Raw genomic sequence first — 20,567 nt, forward strand, 5'->3', positions numbered from 1 at the left:
CCCTTAAAGTCATTTAGTCCACCTCCACCGTTGTTCACCGTTCCTTGCAGTTTTTTGAGTTCCCAAATCTCATAATCGGTAGTCTAGCGTCAGTCCTTTCTGCTGCTCTGGCCTCTATTGTTTTGGTTCTATAGATCATGAGAAAAAACCGCAAAAATCACAGATTAGATTTGGAACCTAAATAACCCAATCGATCTCGAAACACAAGGTGACCCATTTACAACTGGATCTTCAAGAAGCGCCGCGTGACTAGATATCTACGAATCAGAAAAGCCGGAAGCAGAACACGCACGCGCTGTCCAGCTGAGGGCACGCCGAAGCCAGAGGAGGCGTGGCTACTGCCCGAATCCCAGTGACCGTCAGGGCCGCGCGTCAGTGCTCTAGGGAGGGGAAGGGAAGGGGGAAGAGGGGCGGGGGGGGGGGGGGAAAAAGAGGCTCAAAGGCTCAGAACGCCATTGGTGGAACTGCCCATCGCTTATCCCCGCCTCCTAGGGGGAGGGGACGACAGCGTCCCAACTTCCGGTTCCGGCAGTACCAGGACCCAGGTCGAGATGGAAGATGCGACCGGAGGCCGGCAGTCGTCGGTTACGGAGGGTAGAGTGGGTGCCGAGGCCTAGCCGTCCGGGCTTGGAGTTCGCCTCAGACTCGGCGGAACCGCCGGGGTCTGAGAAGGTAAGAAGCCGCGGGTCGGCTCGGGGTGCCTGAGGATTAGGGTTGTCTGAGGACCTGGACCCATCAAGGAGGCAGCGGGTGTCTGCGGAGCCAGGCTGCGGTGTCCCCGCCCCGCAGCTTTAGGAATGAAGGACGACCACAAGCGAGGCACCTCTTCCTGTCAGGGAAGAATTTAGTTGCTGGCAGCGCAAGAAGCGTGGTGGGAGATGGTGGGCGCATTCCCGAGGACCCAAAGGGGGCTGTGCGAAGGCCAGGGCTGAAGTGGCCTGAAGGGGATGTCACGTGGAGTGTGTGGAGAGGCGTGTCATGTGGTGTCTGTGATGAGGGATCGCGTGGGTACCATGGAAGACCAAGGGAGGACTGGATGGGAATCTCATCATGTCCAAGGGAAGAGAATGTCTTGAAGGAGGTATTGGAGGCATTGCCCGGGACCTCGTCTAGGGAAATGTATGTTCACTATGACAGGTGGGCACACATGTAAATGTGTTTACCTTCATATAGTAGATAGCTCCCAGGATGCAGGGCCTTAATGCCCACACGGTAGGGAGGACAGAGGGAGGAGAGGATGCTGGTCTGCACTTTCCTTGTTTCTACCTGAGAATTGGGGACCAGGCCCTAACGGTGTCTTGTCAGGAGTTGTAGAAGCTGGTTGGATTTGATGGGGGTGGTTGACTAGAAGGATCAGAATGAGTTAAGTGGTCATTGTTGGTCTTAATTCCATTGACAAGTTAGGATGGAGTCAGGGGGCCCCAATCTAGGTATAATGGTCCTGGGTTAGTACAAGTAAACAAAATAATTGTTAGACTGACAGTCTTTAGTATTTAGAGCCATGCTTCCCAAAATTTGGTATGCATATATATCACCTGGGAACTTATTAAAATGTTGGTTGTTTTTCAACAGGACTCGGGTAGGGGACTGAGATTCTGCATTTCCAGCAAGCTCCCACCTGATACCCATGCTCCAGGTCTATGGACCACTCTGATAGCAAGGAGTTAGAACAGCACTGTCCAATAGAACTTTCTGCAATGAAAGAAATGCCTTACCTTAACAAAATGCTTTCATAAGCACTACCTCATATGAACTGTGCCACAACTTTATATAACTATGGCAGGCTTTATTAGCTCTATTTCACAGATGAGGAAACTGAATTTCAATGATGTGACTTGGTTACAGACCCACACTGGCATGTAGTGGAAATGGAACTCAAACTTGGGTCTCCTGATTATTAGCGTCCTTTCTGTTGTATGACCTTGCCTTCCAGGTGACACTTGCGCTCTCCCAAGCCAGGATCATTTTTTTAAAAAGCGGTTTTAATTAGAGAAGTTGCAAATTTATAGAAAAATAAGGCAAAAAGTACAGAATTCCCATATAGCTTCACCCCTCTCTCCCCAACAGTTTTCTCCTATTATTAACACCTTGCATTAGTATGGTATCTCTGTTTACAACTGATGAAACATTATTATTACAGTTATATTATTAGTTGTAGACCATAGTTTACATTAGGGTTCATTGTTTATGTTGTACTCCCAAACCAGGATCATAACTGAGAATCTGGTATGATTTTTTCCAGTGCAGGGAGAATGAATGTGGAGAGGAGGCAGGCCTGGCCTATCAGGGTCACTTTGGCTCTTTCCACTGGTAGAGTCAGTAGTGGAGGTTCTACCTCAGATATCTCGTTGGTGACTTCAGGACAAAGTGCTCACTAATCCTGGGTCATTGGTCAGGTCTCCACAGGAAGAACATCATCCTTTCTGCTGAGCAGTATTAATGGGTGGGAGAGGAATCTGTTGTAGGAGCTATGCACACAAATAGGGGCTGGGAAAGAAACAAAGAAGTTGGGCTGATTGAATTAAGAGAAGGAAAGGCTGAAGGAAGTTGCATAGCGGTTAAAACAAGAGGAACTGGTTTGATATTTTAGAAGGAAGTTTGATGTTGTGTAACAAAGAGCTGGTTGAGATCCCACCTTTTAGAAGTAGCCCCACCTGTAGGAGGAATATAGGAGGTGAGTGCAGTACTTATCCCTCGGAGGCGTGACCCTTAGTGGCTTCTCTTGTAACCATGGCAATACTAAGAGTCATCTACCCTGTAGTGTCTTCCTTTCCTTTCTGAGAACTTAAAATAGACTGGTACATGTGAGAGATGGAGGAAAGGTGGGAAATGGGCACCAGGACCTGCCTTAGGAATTCTCATCAGGAGGTGCTGGTACTCTATGGCTCAGTCCAAAAAATTATTTCTTGGAATGGATTCCTTCACTGCTCTCTTTCTCCGATGCTCTGCCTCTCTGCCCTGCTTAGCACACAGTTTATATTAGCCTATCAAGAGACCCTCCTGCTTGAATCCTGCTTGATATTTGTTCTGTGACATCAGCATACCTGCTTAGCCACTCAGCTGGGCCACTCCACAAATACCCTGGGAAAGCAGACGTACCTCTTAGTTTCTCTGGAACAAAACCGAGAGGAGTCCCTGGACATCTCTGTGACCAGGAACTTATGTTTACCCCTTGGATGACCAGCAGTCCTGAGGAAATCAGTTCTGCCTCCTCTGGGTGGGAATACCTTGGCTTTAGATTCAACAGACTGATTTGTTTTGGAACTCTCCAGCCCACATGGGACAGAAGGCATGTGGAATAGAAGAAAAATCTTGGCTCACATCCTGCCTTCACCACTGACCAGTGTGTGACTTATGGCCTGTTACTTTTAACCTCTCTGAAGCTCTGTTTCCTCATTTGTCAGAATTATCTAGCTATATGTACACAGGTTAAGTTGTAAAGGTTAAATGAGTTAGCAGATATTCAATAATTCTTAATGTCTCCTGTTCTAGTTTGCTAGCTGCCTGAATGCAATATACCAGAAATGGAATGGCTTTTAAAAAGGGGGAATTTAATGAGTTGCTGGTTTACAGTTCTAAGGCTGAGAAAATGTCCCAAGTAAAAACAAGTCTAAAGAAATGTCCAATCAAAGGCATCCAGGGAAAGATACCTTGGTTCAAGAAGACCGATGAAGTTAGGGTCTCTCTCTCAAGTGAGAAGGCACATGGCAAACACAGTCAGGGCTTCTCTCTCAGCTGGAAGGGCACATGGCAAACACGGCGTCATCTGCTAGCTTTCTCTCCTGGCTTCCGGTTTCATGAAGCTCCCCAGGAGGCGTTTTCCTTCTTCATCTCCAAAGGTTGCTGGCTCATGGACTCTCTGCATCTCATGGCTACATCGTTCTGCTTTCTCTGAATCTCTGAATCTCTTTCTCCAAAATGTTTACTCTTTTATAGGACTTCAGAAACTAATCAAGACCCACCCAAATGGGTGGAGACATGCCCCTTAATCCAGTTTAACAACCATTCTTGACTAAATCACATCAACCAGGGAGATGATCTCATTACAGTTTCAAACATACAGTATTGAATAGAGATTATTCTACCTTTATGAAATGGGATTTATATTAAAACATGGCTTTTCTTAGGGGGCATGCTTCCTTTCAAACCAGCACATCTCCCTATCTCTCCTCACCTCCCAGTGACCTTGGGACCTCAGATAATGAACACCCTCAGACAGGGGAGACAGTGTCCACCTTCTCTTGAAGGTCATTGTCTTTGGCCAAACCAAACACATCGTCAGAGGAGAAGATTACCTCGCTGGATTTAGTGGGTGTCCTAGGCTGAGGCTGGAGAGGAAGAGCTGCCTTTGCCCACAGTAATGGTATATCAGTGGTCCTGGGATTTTCTCCTGACCACAAAAACCCACTTCTGGCACGTTTTCCACAGCCTAAATTCTCCACTCTGGCCAACCCAGATGACTTCTGTCATCTTCATTTCCAAAACTTTCTTTGCTCTCTTTCACTGTTTACATGTATTCCTCCTTTCTTTCATACTGTTTTATCCTCTTCCAGGAACCCTGTCTTGGTTATCTGTACTTCATCTATGCCTCACCTGGAAGGAAACCTCAGCTCTCATGTACTCAGTTAGCACTGCAGGTAGCTTATACTTTAATGAAGTTAATACATTCTAGCACAGGAATTTCTGAAAAGCCAATTTTGCTTCCCACTGACTTCCATGGTAAAACAGGAGCAGTCCCCAAGAAAGAAAAGCTTCTGAAGCCTGAGCTGGGAGCTTTCACTGGGGAAGGTAGTTGAGCATGGACTCTGATTAGGCATTTGGCATGAAGAGTGCCAAGGCACTGACACCAGGACTGCTTATATAGAATGTTTCAGCTCTCCAGAGTCATCCCTTGATGTGGCCACCTGATTCCCCCTAGCCCTTAGGGATTTTGTCTCAGAGCCTGGAGAGCCCCTGACTTCCCACTTCCTGGAATTTAACTTCCACTTTCCCCTTCTGGTTGAAAATTTCTGGTATCCTACAGAACAAGGGTGGACTACACTGAAACACATTGCCACTAAGTACATCCAGTATATTGTGTCCTCTGCTTTGACATTTCCTAGGTTTAAAGTTCCTGGTTTTATATAATTGTTACCCTAGTCAGCCTATTAGTTACATAATGGATTCATGTAACATGAGGACCACATGTACATTAATTTCCTCTAGTTTCTTTATCTTTGTATCTTATATCCATTAGTCAGTGGGATATTATGTCTCCTTGAACGCACTGATTTTCTCAAAGGCAGAGTCTGTATCTTCTCTGTCACTTGAATCTCCCTTCATTTTCTAAAACTAAGGTTGTAGTTTATACTTTTTTTTTTTTTTTTTACATGGGCAGGCACCAGGAATCGAACCCAGTTCCTCTGGCATGGCAGGTGAGCATTCTTGCCTGCTGAGCCACTGTGGCCCAAGGTTGTAGTTTATATGTTTAAGGTTGAAAGGTGTTAAACATGTCCTCTACCTTTTATAAGTCTTAAGACTCTACTATCTCTCAAGCAGTTCTTCCCTGTCTTTCTCTGGAGTGCGTTATCTAATAACCAGACAGGACTCTGACCTTTGGTCTGTTCCTAACTTTCTAGCTCCTTTCATCAGAGAAGTGAGGGGGTAGGAGGGTGCCCTGTGATGTGACAGCCCCACTTACTGTCTTCTCCACACTTGCTTCTAATTCAGATGGGAAGATATGAGAAGCATAGTGGAAGTGGGTCAGAGGAGCTCTGAGGGGCCAGGAAGGACGACCAGAAATAAAGTGGAATGAGTCTGCTGGAAAGTGATGAAAAGAGAGGCAGCTTGCTGAGGATGAAAGGCCAAAGGTAGTAACTCCTTAATGGGCCCAGGAGCCTTAGAAACGGAGCATTCTCTCTCAGCCGTTAGGAACCTCCTCAACGTTAGCGACAACCAGAAGCCCACTAAAGGGCTCTGCATCCTTCCGCGTGGTCACTTTGTCCAGATCATTTTGATCTCTGCATGGGTGAGCCAGAGAAAAGGAATGATCTCTGCCCAGGGCCAAGTCACCAGGGTCTAAGCAGAGGCAGAGAGCTGAGGCTAGACAATCCTATAGGTTAGGAGTAGAGTGGAGGAAGGAGTGGAACCTTCTCTGGGGAGAAGTCACTGAGGTAAGAAACCTCACTGAGGTAAGAAGTCACTGAGGTAAGATTTCTGGAGGAAGGAACCTAAGTTGAGAATGACTGGTCAAGAAGAGAGAAGGAGGTAGTATTGTAGTGTAGGAAGGAAGACTCAGATGGAGGTTGGCAGAGCCTGGCTAGGGGACTGAAGTCTAAGCTGTGGGGAGGTGAATGTCCCAGGAAATGAAGCCTGAGATGGGGCTACAGAGCCTAGCCAGACAGGGTAAGGGCCAAGTCCCAATCTCCTTCTAATATTCCTCCACCCTGTTCAAATCCCCAGGTCTTCAAGTACAATGGAGGACAAACGCAACATCCAGATCATCGAGTGGGAACACCTGGACAAGAAGAAGTTCTATGTGTTAGGTGTGGCAATGACTATGATGATCCGTGTCAGTGTCTACCCATTCACTCTTATCCGCACCCGGTTGCAAGTTCAAAAGGGCAAGAGTCTGTACCATGGGACCTTTGACGCCTTCATCAAGATCCTGCGGGCAGATGGTGTGACTGGCCTCTACCGGGGGTTCCTAGTCAACACCTTCACCCTCATCTCTGGCCAGTGCTATGTCACCACTTATGAGCTCACCCGGAAATTTGTGTCTGATTATAGCCAGAGCAACACAGTCAAATCACTGGTGGCCGGTGGCTCAGCCTCCCTGGTGGCCCAGAGCATCACGGTGCCCATTGATGTAGTCTCCCAGCACCTGATGATGCAGCGCAAGGGTGATAAAATGGGCCGCTTTCAAGTACGGGGGAACCTAGAGGGACGTGGGGTGATTGCCTTTGGCCAAACCAAAGACATCATCAGGCAGATTCTGCAGGCTGATGGGCTTCGAGGCTTCTACCGGGGCTACGTAGCTTCACTGCTTACCTACATCCCAAACAGTGCTGTTTGGTGGCCCTTCTATCACTTCTATGCAGGTAAGCAGGGGCCAGAAGAGTGGGTGGGTGTGGGCTTACTAACGGGACTGTGATGATGTTAAATTATGCATGTTAGAGAGGAGGAAAAATTTAATAGAGGAAGGGGGGAATGGGCCGTCCATTCAGCAAACATTTGAGCCCTTATTAAATGCCAAGAGGATTCAAAGATGAACAAGACATGGTTCTTGTCTGCAGGGAGCTTATAATACAGTGGGGGAGGAATCAGACAAGTAAATTAAGTGACTATAGAGTAGTAAATAAAGTATGTTCTAGGCACATTGGAATCAATTGGGGTTAGTAGAGTATTAGCAGATAATTGGAAGATGGAGAAGGACAAAACTCATGGCTTGTGGGGATTTTAATATGAAATTGGTGAATGATAGTGAGCTTTTTGAATTGGATACCTTTCCTCAGCATCATTGAATTCAAAGTGGGATATAACCTGAACATCTCCACTTCTTATAATGTAGTTTTGTTTATAAGATATTTTACTTTTCAAGCGTTTCCTAGGGATTACTGGGTCAAAAGGTAAGAACATTTTTGAGGGCCTCATTACATAAACTGCCAATTTCCTTAAGAAAGAGCAGAACACATCAGTGAGAGCAAGACCTGAGTATATCTGGTACACTCAGCTCCCAGACTCCAGTTAAGGTAGTCTCTGCCTGCGTCCCACCTCCCCTCTTGCTGGCAGTGCACCATCATCCCATGTGGAACTTTTCTGAGCAAACTTTTAATGACTTCCTAACCTTATAGTCACTTTGTTTCAGTGGCATTGTACTTTTCTGGTTCCCCTGTTTCTCTCAGTTATAACTTTCTCCACCTCCTCCTCCTCCTCCTTCCTCTTCCACTGTTTCTTTCTTCTTCTCTTTAACACAGTCTTTCTTCTAGATTATTTGGTAAAAATCCAGATTCTTGAACTCTACTCCTAATCCCTTATATCAGAATGGGTCCTGACAATCTTTTTTTTTTTCTCACAATCACAGTCACATCCTGTCAATCTTAACGTTAAAAAATGTGAGCATTTTCTCTGGAGTCTGTCTTCGGCCTTCTCTCCTAAGTTTACTTCATTTGCATTTGTAACTATACTCTTTTGGTATGTATAAAATCTCTATTTATATTCTCAGATTAGCCTATCCAGAGCTCTGGACAGAGTCTCATCTCTCGACCTAGGTGTGTCTGTTTCCATTTGAAATTTTGTTCAGTTAACTATCCACCCCTACCTGGTTCTCCCTGCTGACTTACTTTCATCTGTCAGTAGTCTCGTTATTTTTCTGTATCACTAAAACGTGAAGTCTTGGGAGTTGTGCTTGACTATTGCCTCTTCCTTGTCCCCACATGTAGTATAGAATGCCCCTCCCAATTTCCTCTCCATTTCTACTGCCTGGAAACTGGGCTTCCGTTATCTCCTCCTAGACTGCTGCATCAGACTTCTGGCTGTTCTTTCTCAGTCTAAGCTCTCTTCCTTGTTATCCATTGTACATATCCCTAGTGAATTAGTTTTTTTGTTTTGTTTTGTTTTGTTTGCGTGGGCAGGCATCTGGAATCGAACCCGGGTCTCCGGCATGGTAGGTGAGAACTCTGCCTGCTGAGCCACTGTGGCCCGCCCTGAATTAATTTTTAATTTTTTAAACTCTAGTTGTGGTATTCATTGGTTCCCCTTCTTTGCTGAGTAAAATCCAAGCTATTCAGCCTGGCTTCAGCCTCCCTGTCTAGAGAAATCTCTTGTCATTCCCTTGTGTATAGTTTATGCTGCTGGCAGGCCAGATTGCTGACAGTTACTCAACCATGCCTTATCTTTCCCACCTTTATGCTTTGTTCATGATCTCCCTCTGCCAAGAATGCTTTCCAGGTCCATGTATACCTGCTGAAATCATGACTTACCTTAAGTTGTCCTTACAATATCCTTTCCCATCCTCTCCATGTAATTCTTATCTCAGAAGTGATCTTTCCCTCCTTTCAACCCCTATGACATTTTGTTTGAATCTTTCTTAATGCAGTTTTATAACATTTTTGCCTTGATGTTATTTATGTGTGCCTTATCTATTTTACTACATGGAAAGTTTCTTGAAAGGGGAGGAAGCTAAAATTATTGAATTCCCACTGTGTCTCAGGCTCTGTGCTGAGACTTTGCATATCTCCCATTATTTCATTTCACAATGACCTTATGATGTACGTGTTTTCATAGGATACTTTCAGTGATGCCCCAGTCTAGTTTGAGTTCCTTTTTATGTGTTTTTTGAAACCACACTAACATCTTTCCAAACACTTAGCTGAATTTGTAAGGGATACATTGATTAGTATGATTTTGAGTTAATATCTCTTCCTTCAACTAGACTGCAACTTCTATGAGAATAAGGACCATGTCTGTTTTGTTTACTGTTGTACCTCCCAACACCTGGCTCAGGCTCTGGTGAGTCATAGATTCTCAGTAAATAGTTGTTGTATCTGCCAGTACTACTTTATGGACATTTAGAATAAAATCCAGTTTCCTTCCCACAGTCTACACAGCTCTACACAATCTGCCCCTGTCTGTTTCTCCAGCCCCTCCTATGCCACTGTCCTTGCTCACTTGTTCAGTGCCCTTTTCACATTCCCAAAACACCCCAAGCTCTATTCTCACCTGAAGGCCCCTGCAGACAACGTTTTCTCTTTCAGGAGCACTCTTTCCCCCTTTGTGTGGCTGGCTTTTCTCACACTTCAGGCCTTAGTTTACATGTCACACTTGAAAAAGGCCTTCCTTAACTGCCCTGTAGAAAAAAAGGGCTCTTCCTGTTTTCTATTTCAGCACCTTCTTTCTTTCATGGCACTTTTTGTTGTGGTTGTTGTTCCCCCTATTATTTATTTTTATTCCATATGTTCTACTCATCTGTCAACAAGGTAGATAAAAGGAGCATCAGACACAAGGTTTTCACAGTCACACAGTCACATTGTGAAACCTATATCATTATTCAGTCATCATCAAGAAACATGGCTACTGGAACACAGCTCTACATTTTCAGGCAGTTCCCTCCAGCCTCTCCATTACATCTTGGTTAACAAGATGATATGTACTTAATGCGTAAGAATAACCTCCAGGATAACCTCTCGACTCTGTTTGGAATCTCTCAGCCATTGACCCTTTGTCTCATTTCATTCTTCCCCCTTTTGGTTGAGAAGGTTTTCTCAATCCCTTAATGCTGGGTCTCAGCTCATTCTAGAGTTTTTCTCAATCCCTTGATGCTGAATCTCAGCTCATTCTGGGATTTCTGTCCCACGTTGCCAGGAAGATCCACACCCCTGGGAGTCATGTCCCACGTAGACAGGTGGAGGGTGGTGAGTTTGCTTGCTGTGTTGGCTGGAGAGAGAGGCCACATCTGAGCAACAAGAGAGGTTCTCTTGGGGGGTGACTCTTAGGCCTAATTTTAAGTAGGCTTGACCTATCCCCTGTGGGGTCATGGCATTTTTCTTAACTTGCAATTACTTTATTCCTACTCCCAGGTCCCTAGTTAGAATGTTTTCCCATGAAGGCATTTCCCTGTCCATTTCTCTGTTTTATATTCAATGTCTAACACAGGTCCTGGCATCTAGTAAGCATTCGTTTATATTACTTGTCCACAGTTGTTTAGTCAGGAAGCGCGTAAACTAAGTCTGTTGTGGTTTAGGTTTATATTCTGCTTCACAGGTAACAGGTGCCAAATAAACATTTGTTGAATGAATAATGGGAAAGAAGGAAAGACCTAGGGCTCTTTATCCCATTGTTTTGCCATTGCTTCTTCATCTTCCCCCTAAGCCCCAAGAAAATTGCATGATTAGAATTGAAAACTGCATCCTGCTCTAGCTTGCAGGCATAGGGGCCAGTACAGACAGGCCCAAGAAGACTGGCAATGCCAGGACAGAGCTTCCAGCTCAGTTTGCTTCTGTTAGTGTGCTCACCCTGGGGAAGGAAATGATAAGAAACTAGGGGCCAGGTGGTTCTGCTAGGGCTTAAGAAATTCTTCTAGCCAGCTAGGTTCTAGAAGCACTTACTTCTACCCTGACAACCCCTTACCTCCCTGCTTCTGCCCCAGTGTTTAGTTGCCTGCCCATAAACCACTAAAACTAGGAGCATGAGGAAAAAGGACATAGTGACCAAACTGTAGAAGAAAAAATTGAGAGAGAATCTTTGGGATGATAAACCTAATTCAATTCCCATCCCACTCAGAGTAAAAGCCAAAGTGCTTGCAATGGCCTAAGTGACTTATCTCTCAGACCTGACTTACTATCCTTTCCTTCACTTATTCTACTCCAGGCCTACTGGACTAACTGTCCCTTGAACACATCGGGCATATTCCTGCTTCAGGGCCTTTGCATAGTTTGGAAAGCTCTTCCCATAGATCCATGTGACTTGTACTCTTCTCCTGGTCCTTGCTCAAGTTCCAGCTTCTTGGAGGGGCCTCATGGCAATCACTCAATAGATCTTTGTTGAATAAATGAGTGCACTCTTGTCTTTCACCTCCAGAGAGAGTGAAACAGAGAATTAAATTGCAGGTGGACTTCCCAGTGATAATAGGAATGAGTAACTCTTAGTACCATTCCATCTTCCTCAGCAGTTTAAATAATGAATTTTTCTTTCTTTGATCTAGACTGTATAATATGATTTTCCTTTTTTTTTTTTAATTGTTTTTACTTTTTAAAACATCCACAAATTCAGAATTCAAAAGGCAGGAAAGGATATGCAATGAAAAGGCTCCTCACCCACACCAGTCATCCAGTTCCCTTCCTTTGAGATAGTCAGTGTTCCCAGTTGTTAATGTATCCTACCTACCAGAATTATTCAGTACACAAAGAAGCAAGTATGTAGTGTATGCTTTTTCTAGCCTGAGTTGGGAGGAGTAGAGTAAGAGGCAAAAGGATTTTGTATTAGGAAGGATTTTCTGTCCATCAGAGACAAGCCAGCAAGTAGAGGGGCTTTAAAATCCCTTTATCCATTTGACCTCTTCAAATGGGTGACATGAGATGACTTCTGGAAGGGGCCTAAGACTTATTATACAATTTTTTTTTTTTTTAACATGGGCAGGCACCAGGAATCGAACCCAGGTCCTCGGGCATGGCAGGCAAGCACGCTTACCTGCTGAGCCACTGTGGCCCTTATTATACAATTTTTGTTGGCTGTGTATGGAAGCAGAGAAAAGAAAAAATGGGAATTATAAGGTCTAAGATGGCTCAGAATGGGAGGTGTGTCACTGTTGGGCAGGCCAACTGGTAGAAGCAGCAAGCATAGAGAAGGTACATCATGTCTTGAGACATCTATCTTTCCCCTGATTCCAGAGCAGCTTTCGTACATCTGTCCTAAGGAGTGCCCTCACATTGTCTTTCAAGCTGTTTCGGGGCCCTTGGCTGCAGCCACTGCCTCCATCCTCACCAATCCCATGGATGTCATCCGAACCCGTGTGCAGGTAAGACCAGCCTCCTTCTCTTTTTCCCAGATAAGCCATTGGAAGCACGAGTTTTAGACCCTCCAGCATTCCCCTGACCACCTTGTCTCCTGGCCTTCTCTTGTCATCCAAGCTCCTTCCTTGTGGTTACTGCTAGAGAAACCAACTGTGTACTTTTTTTTTTATTAATTTTTTAATTTTTTTTTTAAATACCAATAAGCACCAAACAAATGCAAATATTCTTAACTTTTGATCGTTCCATTCTACATATATAATCAGTAATTCACAGTATCATCACATAGTTGCATATTCATCATCATGATCATTTCTTGGAACATTTGCATCTATTCAGAAAAAGAAATAAAAAGAAAACATAAAAAAATTCGTACATACGATACCCCTTACCCCTCCCCTTCATTGATCACTAGCATTTCAATCTAAATTTATTTTAACATTTGTTCCCCCTATCATTTATTTTTATTCCATATGTTCTACTCGTCTGTTGATATGGTAGATAAAAGGAGCATCAGACACAAGGTTTTCACAATCACAGAGTCACATTGTGAAAGCTATATCATTGTTCAATCATCATCAAGAAACATGGCTACTGGAACACAGCTCTACATTTTCAGGCAGTTCCCTCCAGCCTCTCCACTACATCTTGACTAACAAGGTGATATCTATTTAATGCATAAGAATAACCTCCAGGACTCTGTTTGGAATCTCTCAGCATTGACACTTTATTTTTTCTCTTTTCACTCTTCCCCCTTTTTGGTTGAGAAGATTTTCTCAATCCCTTGATGCTGAGTCTCAGCTCATTCTAGGGTTTTTCTCAATCCCTTGATGCTGAGTCTCAGCTCATTCTAGGATTTCTGTCCCACGTTGCCAGGAAGGTCTGCACCCCTGGGAGTCATGTCCCACGTAGACAGGGGGAGGGTGGTGAGTTTGCTTGCTGTGTTGGCTGGAGAGAGAGGCCACATCTGAGCAACAAAAGAGATTCTCTTGGGGGTGACTCTTAGGCCTAATTTTAAGTAGGCTTGACTAGCCTTTGTGGGGTTAAGTTTCATATGAACAAACCTCAAGACTGGGGGCTCAGCCGATAGCTTTGGTTGTCCACACTGCTTGTGAGAATAAGAATGAGGGATTTTAATGTCTAATTTGGGTAGTTGAAGAGGAAAAGTGGAGGATCAAAAAGGGTGTGTACAGGAAAGTGTGTCATCTAACTTAATAGATCAGCAATAAAATCAGCTTCCTTGGTATCAAGATATTGTGAAGGAGGTGATAGGTATATTTTTATCCCTAGGAAGGCATGCTTCCCCATTTGTAAGTTAATAAATTGGCATCTGATTGGTTCACAAATAATAATAAGGTACACAGGTTCAGTTCCCATTCTCTCATGAGCCTTGTCCTGGGTATTCTATGAGGAGATCCAAGAGAAAGGATATGTCCCTGCTTCAAGGAGATCCGAGGCTGGGGGAGACACTGTACATGTAAGGACCAGAGGCAGAGCTGGAAAAAGCTCTTGATATGGCTGTGAGTAAGTGGGAAGGTTAAGGGAGCAGAGACAGTCAGATGAGAGCGTATTGGAAAAGAGGAAGGGAGTATGGAAGAGGATGCTGACGGAGCAGGGAGGAAGGGGAAAATGTTCTTAGCCATGGATGGGATCACCTTATAAAGATCATCCAGTCTAGGCGTGGTGTGATTGCAGAGTGCATCTGTCCTGAATCAGCTGACGCCTGAACTAGGGTGGTTCTTAAGGTATAGTTTGGTGGCAGGGGTAGGTTTAGGGAGGGACTGTTGAGAAAGCTGAGAAAAGAGATTCCTGCTTTGGCCAAGCATCTAACATGAAAGGGAAAACAGGCCACATAGTGCATGGGAGATGACAGGGACAGAGGAGATGGATTCTGGCCCTGGGGATTCAGAAGGAAGGGTGTTCAGAATCAAAATCACAGACTGGCAGAGCTGCAGAGGACCTTAGGACTGATTTAGTCCAGTCTCCCTGAGATCGCGGCGAAGCACCCAGTCTAAAAACTCATCGTAATGTAGCTTATATGATGATATTAATAGTAACTATATATTGAACACTTACCATCTGACAGGCACAGTTCTCAGCACTTATATGTATTTTTTTGTTTGCTGCTCAGAACAACCTCATGGCCTAGATAATATTATCATTACCATTTTATACCAGATGGTCTGGCATCAGAGCCCATGCTAAAGTACTTTGCTGTACTGCCCCTCAGAAACAACCCAGCCCCTTTGGCTCCCAGGTCTAGGATGGGCTTTGACAGTAGCCCTCCACTGTGTTGACTTTTCCAGGTTGAGGGCAAGAACTCCATCATCCTGACCTTCAGACAGCTGATGACAGAGGAGGGGCCCTGGGGCCTCATGAAGGGCCTCTCAGCCAGAATCATCTCAGCTACACCCTCCACCATCGTCATTGTGGTGGGCTATGAGAGCCTTAAGAAGCTCAGCCTCCGACCTGAGCTGGTGGACTCAAGACATTGGTAACCAGTGGTGGGGAGAGAAGCCTGCCATTTCCCCCACTGCACTTGGTTGGGGGCAAAGCAGAGGATAGCATCCTCTCCAAATGCCCCCACCACACACGCAGTCCTGCACTGGACCAGGTGGCCTGGATGGGGCAGGGACAAAGACTTCAAACTGCTCTTGTTGAAGAAGCTCCAAGTCAAGATCCCCTGCCTTTTGCCAAACTGGGCTCCCTCACTCAGTCCCTGTACTTGATTCTACACTAAGAAAATTCCCGCCTGCTAACGTTTCTTCTGGCTTCCCTCTCCACCTGCAACCCTGAGATTCTGAGAAGAGCTGTACATAGAACTTGCCTACCACCACTGGTTCTTCCTCTTGGGCTTACAGTCCAGACTCCAAGCAGCTGCCATCAGCCCTCTCCTGAATCATCTTTTAGGCTTGCTTGTTTTTATTTTGGCACTGAGTTTCCCACCAGACTGCTTTCCCCTGCCATTGGAGAAAGGTACCAGCACTTTTGCACCAGGAATAGAAACAGCAAAAAACCTCTGGTTCTCCAGAGTGCTCTTTTTGGAGGAGTTCTTAGGTTGGGGAGAAATGTTGATACTTTATTTTGGTGTGTGTGTGTGTGTTTAACATCTGTGAAACAAGCTGTTGTCTTAGTCCTGCTAAAATACCAATTCTGCAGTCAGAGCCCATGCCCTCCTCAGATAGGTGGGGCATGTAATGTAGCTTTTTCTTCAATCCCATTTCCCTATTCCTTCAATGTCCCTTCAGTCCCAGAACCCCCAGACAGTATAAGCTATTGGCTTCTTCTGGCCCAGGTGATCACGGTGGTGAGTGTAGTTCTAAATAAATCAGGCTGTTTGGGGCATACTGGGTCTGGAGCACTATTCTGAAAGGTCAGGTTGAGAAAGTAGTCGGTTTGCAAAGCAATGAGAGGTTGCATGTGTCCCAGGTATCTCCCTCAGGGCAGCTAGCTAAGCCAAGCCTAGGAGAGGGCAACGGAGGGTCTCAGCTCTAGGCAGCCATGGACATAAACATACATACCCTGATCACTGGGACTCACGGAAACATGCTGTCTTATGTCGGAATCGCTGAGATTCAGAACTGTTTATTTTTCTTCTTCCTGGATGTGAAGAGTCATTCCCAGTCATGTTACCCTATGGAGGGATGCTTGGAGGAGAGTACAGAAGTTACCCAATACCAGGACTACTGCATTTACCAGCCTGATACTGCCGAGATTATTTGTTGATACTCTCTTCAGGAGCTAGGCACTCCTTCCCTGCCTCATCCTTCTCCCCTAGACCCTTCACCATGCCTGAGTTGCAGGCAGAGAGGGGCAGCACACAGAATGAGAAGAAGGCACGTCAAAAACCTTACATTTCTACTTGAGACATTTGACCTGGAAATGTCCTTCAAACCTTCTTATTGGTCCCACCCTCTGGGAAAGGCCATGGTGCCAATTTGAAAGGTGCTAGTTACCCGAAGCCTTGATATTTCTTATGGCCGCCCCACAATTATTCCTTCCTGGCCAGAGCAGAATCTGAAGACCACATTTCTCTAACTTCACACCACTGCCCATCTTGGTCTTTTATCTTTGAGAGTTTTTTTTTTCTTCTCCTTTTCACTTAACCTTTATTTTTATTTTTACCCAGTCTTTCACTTTGTCAAAGAAGTCCTCCAGTTTCTATCCATGAGTGGCCATCCAAAGGTTTGGGTCCACAAATCATTCTGAATTTTCTGGGCCCTCAGCCATCCTTTTACCCTAAGAACTACAATCTAATGGAAGCCAGGGCCCTTTCCTCCTATTCTAGCTTATCCTAAAGAGACCATTCAAGATTAGATTTCTCAGCTCCACAACTTTTCCCTAGAGACTTGTCTTCAATCCTTCCCTACTCAGACAAAGTAGGTAAAATATCATGGAGGAGATAATCTCCTGGCTCTCATGTCTTAGGATGTTTAACCCTCCCAGACTCTTTTATTTTTCTTGTTGTGTTTCATAGCCTTTCACCCGTTCCCTCCCCCACCCCAAACCCACGTAGAGTTTTAAAGGACATGTGTATTATAAAAGGGATTTCTGGACCCTACGTGCCATCTAAAAATTTAGGGTCTGGCACTGGGTTTGATTCACACGTCTTGGTGAGGATGGCATCGTGGGCTTCTGTTCCCCAGAACGAGATAGCAGACGAGCTGGAATTTTTGATGTATTGGTCTGTAACAAAAACTGTGGAAGGAACTTGGACGATTGGATAAGACGGGAAATCTAATGGAGTATTGAGGGACCGGGGATGAAATGCAGACGCACTGTGGCCTCTTGTGTATATTAACAGTGAATATTCACTGTTACACTGTACGAGGTCTTTAAAGTGTAATTAAAAGTTTTTACCGAGTCCCTGAGCTTTGGTTTACGCGTATTTTGCCGGGCCTGACCAGAAAGTGCATCGATAAGCTAAAACACTCGTCCCCGCCTCCGGCAATTTCCTCTCCCGAGTCCTGCTGCTCGGTGATAGACATTCTGCTGAGTCCAATCGGAGGCGCTCCGATGCCGGCGGCCGCCAATCGGGAACTCCGGTAGGCGGGGCGCCGGGCCACTTAGATTTGGCGGTTCGGCTTCATCATGGCTGAAGCGAGCAGCTGTGACATGGGCAGCGGCTGTGAGCACAGTGGGCCTGAGGGGTCGGCCCCGGCATCTGTGCTACCCGGCACCATTTCGAGGGTGAAACTCCTCGACACCATGGTGGACACTTTTCTCCAGAAGCTAATCGCCGCCGGGAGGTAAGGTGAAGGGAAGTGACGATGAGGGCAACTGGAGTGGGGCGGAGAGACTGAGGGAGGACCGAGAGGGTTTTTCCCGGGTAAGAACCAAGTCCCGCGAGATCAGGACCGCAAGATGTCAAACAGGTCGGTCACGTGGGCCTCCGCATGTGGGGGCCGGCGGGTTGGCAGGTCTCGGGGGTTGTTTCTTGGGTATTTTTTTTGTTTTGTTTTTATTTTGAAATTCCTTCAAACTTACAGAACGGGTTCAAAAATAACACAAACCCCATACAGAGAATTCTAGTATACTATAGTTCCCAGGTACCCATATCTACCAATTTTAATATTTTGCCACATTTACCATATCATTCTGTTTTATCAGTCCATTTTCTGGACACTTGTATGTAGGTTGTATACAGTCTATATTCCTGTTTTTCCATATGTTCCAATAATGTCTCTGAGCCTTTCTTGTCCCTTGCTAGATCCCATCCAGGATCATGTATTATGTTTAATTGTCATTGTCTCTTTAGTTGCTCTTTTCTTTCTTTTTTTAATTGTGGGAACATATATACCATATAAATCATCCCATCTCAATCATTCCCAAGCATACCACTTAATGGGATTAATCACATCTAAAATATTGTGTTCCCTTACACTTGGCATTACTAAAACTTTCACATCTCTCCCACCACACCCACACCCCATCAGACAACACTGTCAATTCCTCACCCTTAGGAATTCAAGTGTTATTTTCCCACACAGGTAACCAACAACAGACATGGGACTAGCTGCTCCTCCCGATGAGCCTAGTTTTCACTAAAACTTAAGGTGGTTGAAAGTTACAGATTTGGGAATTAGATCAGAGTTCCAATCATGGATGCACATCTACGTGAGCAAGACTTAACCACTCTGTGCCTTGGTTCCTCATCAGTAAAATGTCAACAGTAGTACTCCTAGGGTCTTGTTGAAAATTCAATAAGTAAACATGAAAGGCAATTGAAACAGTGTCTGAGATATAAAAAGCATTAGAATGTTAGCTAATATTGTGGGAGTAATAATACTTTTTTCACTGGGAGTACTAAATATATTACCGTAGGAAGAAACGTCTTTCCTGCCCTGATTTTTATTTTACGTGAACAATATTTCGACAATAGTGGACACTTAAAGTGTTGCCCATTATTCCACTACTCCAGCACATCAATGTTGAAATACTGTTAACAGAACTTAAAGGACTTGGTGCCCTGACTACAACCTCTTCTCCACCCAGCCCTTTCTATCCCCACTACACCCATTCTTTCCTCTCATCACAACTGTTATGATCCATCTCTTCACTCACTGACTCACTCAGCAAATATTTGAGTACCTTACTCTGTGCCATGTACTGTGTCAGGTGCTGGGAATGTGGTAAGGCAGATAAAGCCCCTGTCCTGGAAGCAACATTCAGTGGGTAGAGCCATGCAGTGAACAAGATAAGTCAGAGAGCCTGGTGAAATAATGAACAGATTAAATGATAGAGAGTAACTTGGAAGAAAGAGGAACACCAGATAGGATGGTCAGGGGAGCCTGCTCTGACGAGGTGACATTTGAGCTGAAACTTGAAGGGTGACGAGCACTAGCATTTTGCAGAACTGAAGGAAGAGCTGAAGGCAAAGGGAAAAGCTTGTGCAAAAGCCCTGGGACGGTCAGAATGTTCTAGGCACTGCTCGAGGCCTTATTGCCTCTAACATAGTGATTAAAGGGAGAGTAAAAGCCCAGGTGACGGAACTGGCAGTGGGCAGCCTAATCATGCAGGCCCTCATTCACTATAGTAATGAGTTTGAAAAATGAATGTGTGATTATCTTTGTGGACTAGTCATGACACACCATCATATGTCCAGGCAAGGCCCCTCCATTGTTTTATTTATTTTTTCCTGCTCATAATCAACCCTCTCCCCTTCTTTTATAGACTTCATTCTCTGTTCACTATCTCCTCTCCATTATTCGTTTATTTGTGATGCAAATATTTATTGACCATGTACAATTGCCAGACTCTGTTCCAGATGCTAAAGATATGGCAGTGATCAAAATAGACAAGATCCCTGCACTGGCAGAGCAGGTATTCTAGTGCTATAAAGAAAAATAATTCGGTGTAAGGGAATAGTGAGCAATGGAGAAAGGAGTCAGAGTTGAAAGTTTACAAAAGTGATATTTGAATATGTTTGTGTCTTTGTAAAATATGTTGTTGTTTTGTTTGTGTGTTTTTAATTTACGTGAATGACATTGTACCACTTATGCGTCTCTTCACACTACACTGTATTGTGAAGATCTAAGCGTAAACCATAAGTGCACATGTTCAGGGCTTCTCAGTGCTGTTGGCATCCGCCTCCCCACCCCTGTCATGGACTCCTGTTGCCTTCGTGTTCCTCCACTAATCCTGCTGGGGTGAATACCCTTGCTCAACCCCTCCTGGACTAGGGCTAGAATTTCTCTCAAGTGTGTAACTGAAAGAGGGATCACTGGGTCCCAGGGCTCACACTAGCCTCATTTCACTAAATTTTGTCAGGTTGCTTTCCAGAAAAACCAGGATGTCTCCCACATCCTCACCGTCACTGGGTATCCCTCATTCTAATAGTTACCATTCTGGCAGGTGTGAAAGTTTATTTCATTATTGTTTTAATTTGCGTGTCTCTGATTGCTCATAGGTTTGGGCATTTCCTGTTACGCTCGTTATTCATTTGGGCTTCCCCTTCTGCAAACCAACCGTCTACTCATTTTCTCCGACCTTTTCTTTCTGACACTTTTTTTTTAATTGGCTTATTTTTTTTATCTCGTTGAGTTGCTGAAATTCCTAGTATAGTCTAGAAATCAATCCCTT

The 20,567-nt window shown here is 44.8% G+C and overlaps 2 protein-coding genes across 7 annotated transcripts in view; both read left to right on the forward strand.

Moving 5' to 3' along the window:
* The first annotated feature begins 473 nt into the window (after positions 1–473).
* Positions 474–15,503, forward strand: SLC25A44 (solute carrier family 25 member 44). 5 transcript variants are annotated; one of them, XM_077156447.1, is made up of 6 exons: positions 474–672; positions 5,378–5,414; positions 5,710–5,849; positions 6,442–7,079; positions 12,366–12,493; positions 14,792–15,503. In XM_077156447.1, exons 3-6 carry the CDS (start codon positions 5,791–5,793, stop codon positions 14,981–14,983), a joined length of 1,017 nt encoding a protein of 338 aa, XP_077012562.1. In that variant the 5' UTR covers positions 474–672; positions 5,378–5,414; positions 5,710–5,790; the 3' UTR covers positions 14,984–15,503. The 5 variants fall into 5 exon arrangements, with proteins under 5 accessions (XP_077012562.1, XP_077012564.1, XP_077012563.1 ...); XM_077156449.1 differs by lacking the exon at positions 5,710–5,849; XM_077156448.1 differs by lacking the exons at positions 5,378–5,414; positions 5,710–5,849 and having other exon boundaries at positions 481–672.
* Positions 15,504–17,443: 1,940 nt separating this feature from the next.
* The window catches only part of PMF1 (polyamine modulated factor 1), a 28,161-nt gene continuing 25,037 nt past the window's right edge, over positions 17,444–20,567 (forward strand). For both annotated transcript variants that reach the window (XM_077156451.1, XM_077156452.1), the window contains exon 1: positions 17,444–17,734. In XM_077156451.1, the coding sequence (XP_077012566.1) occupies positions 17,577–17,734 (158 nt within the window). In that variant the 5' untranslated portion in view covers positions 17,444–17,576. The remainder of the gene's footprint in view (positions 17,735–20,567) is intronic.

This window comes from Tamandua tetradactyla, chromosome 4 (genome assembly GCF_023851605.1).
Source record: "Tamandua tetradactyla isolate mTamTet1 chromosome 4, mTamTet1.pri, whole genome shotgun sequence".
Classification (NCBI taxonomy): Eukaryota; Metazoa; Chordata; class Mammalia; order Pilosa; family Myrmecophagidae; genus Tamandua; species Tamandua tetradactyla.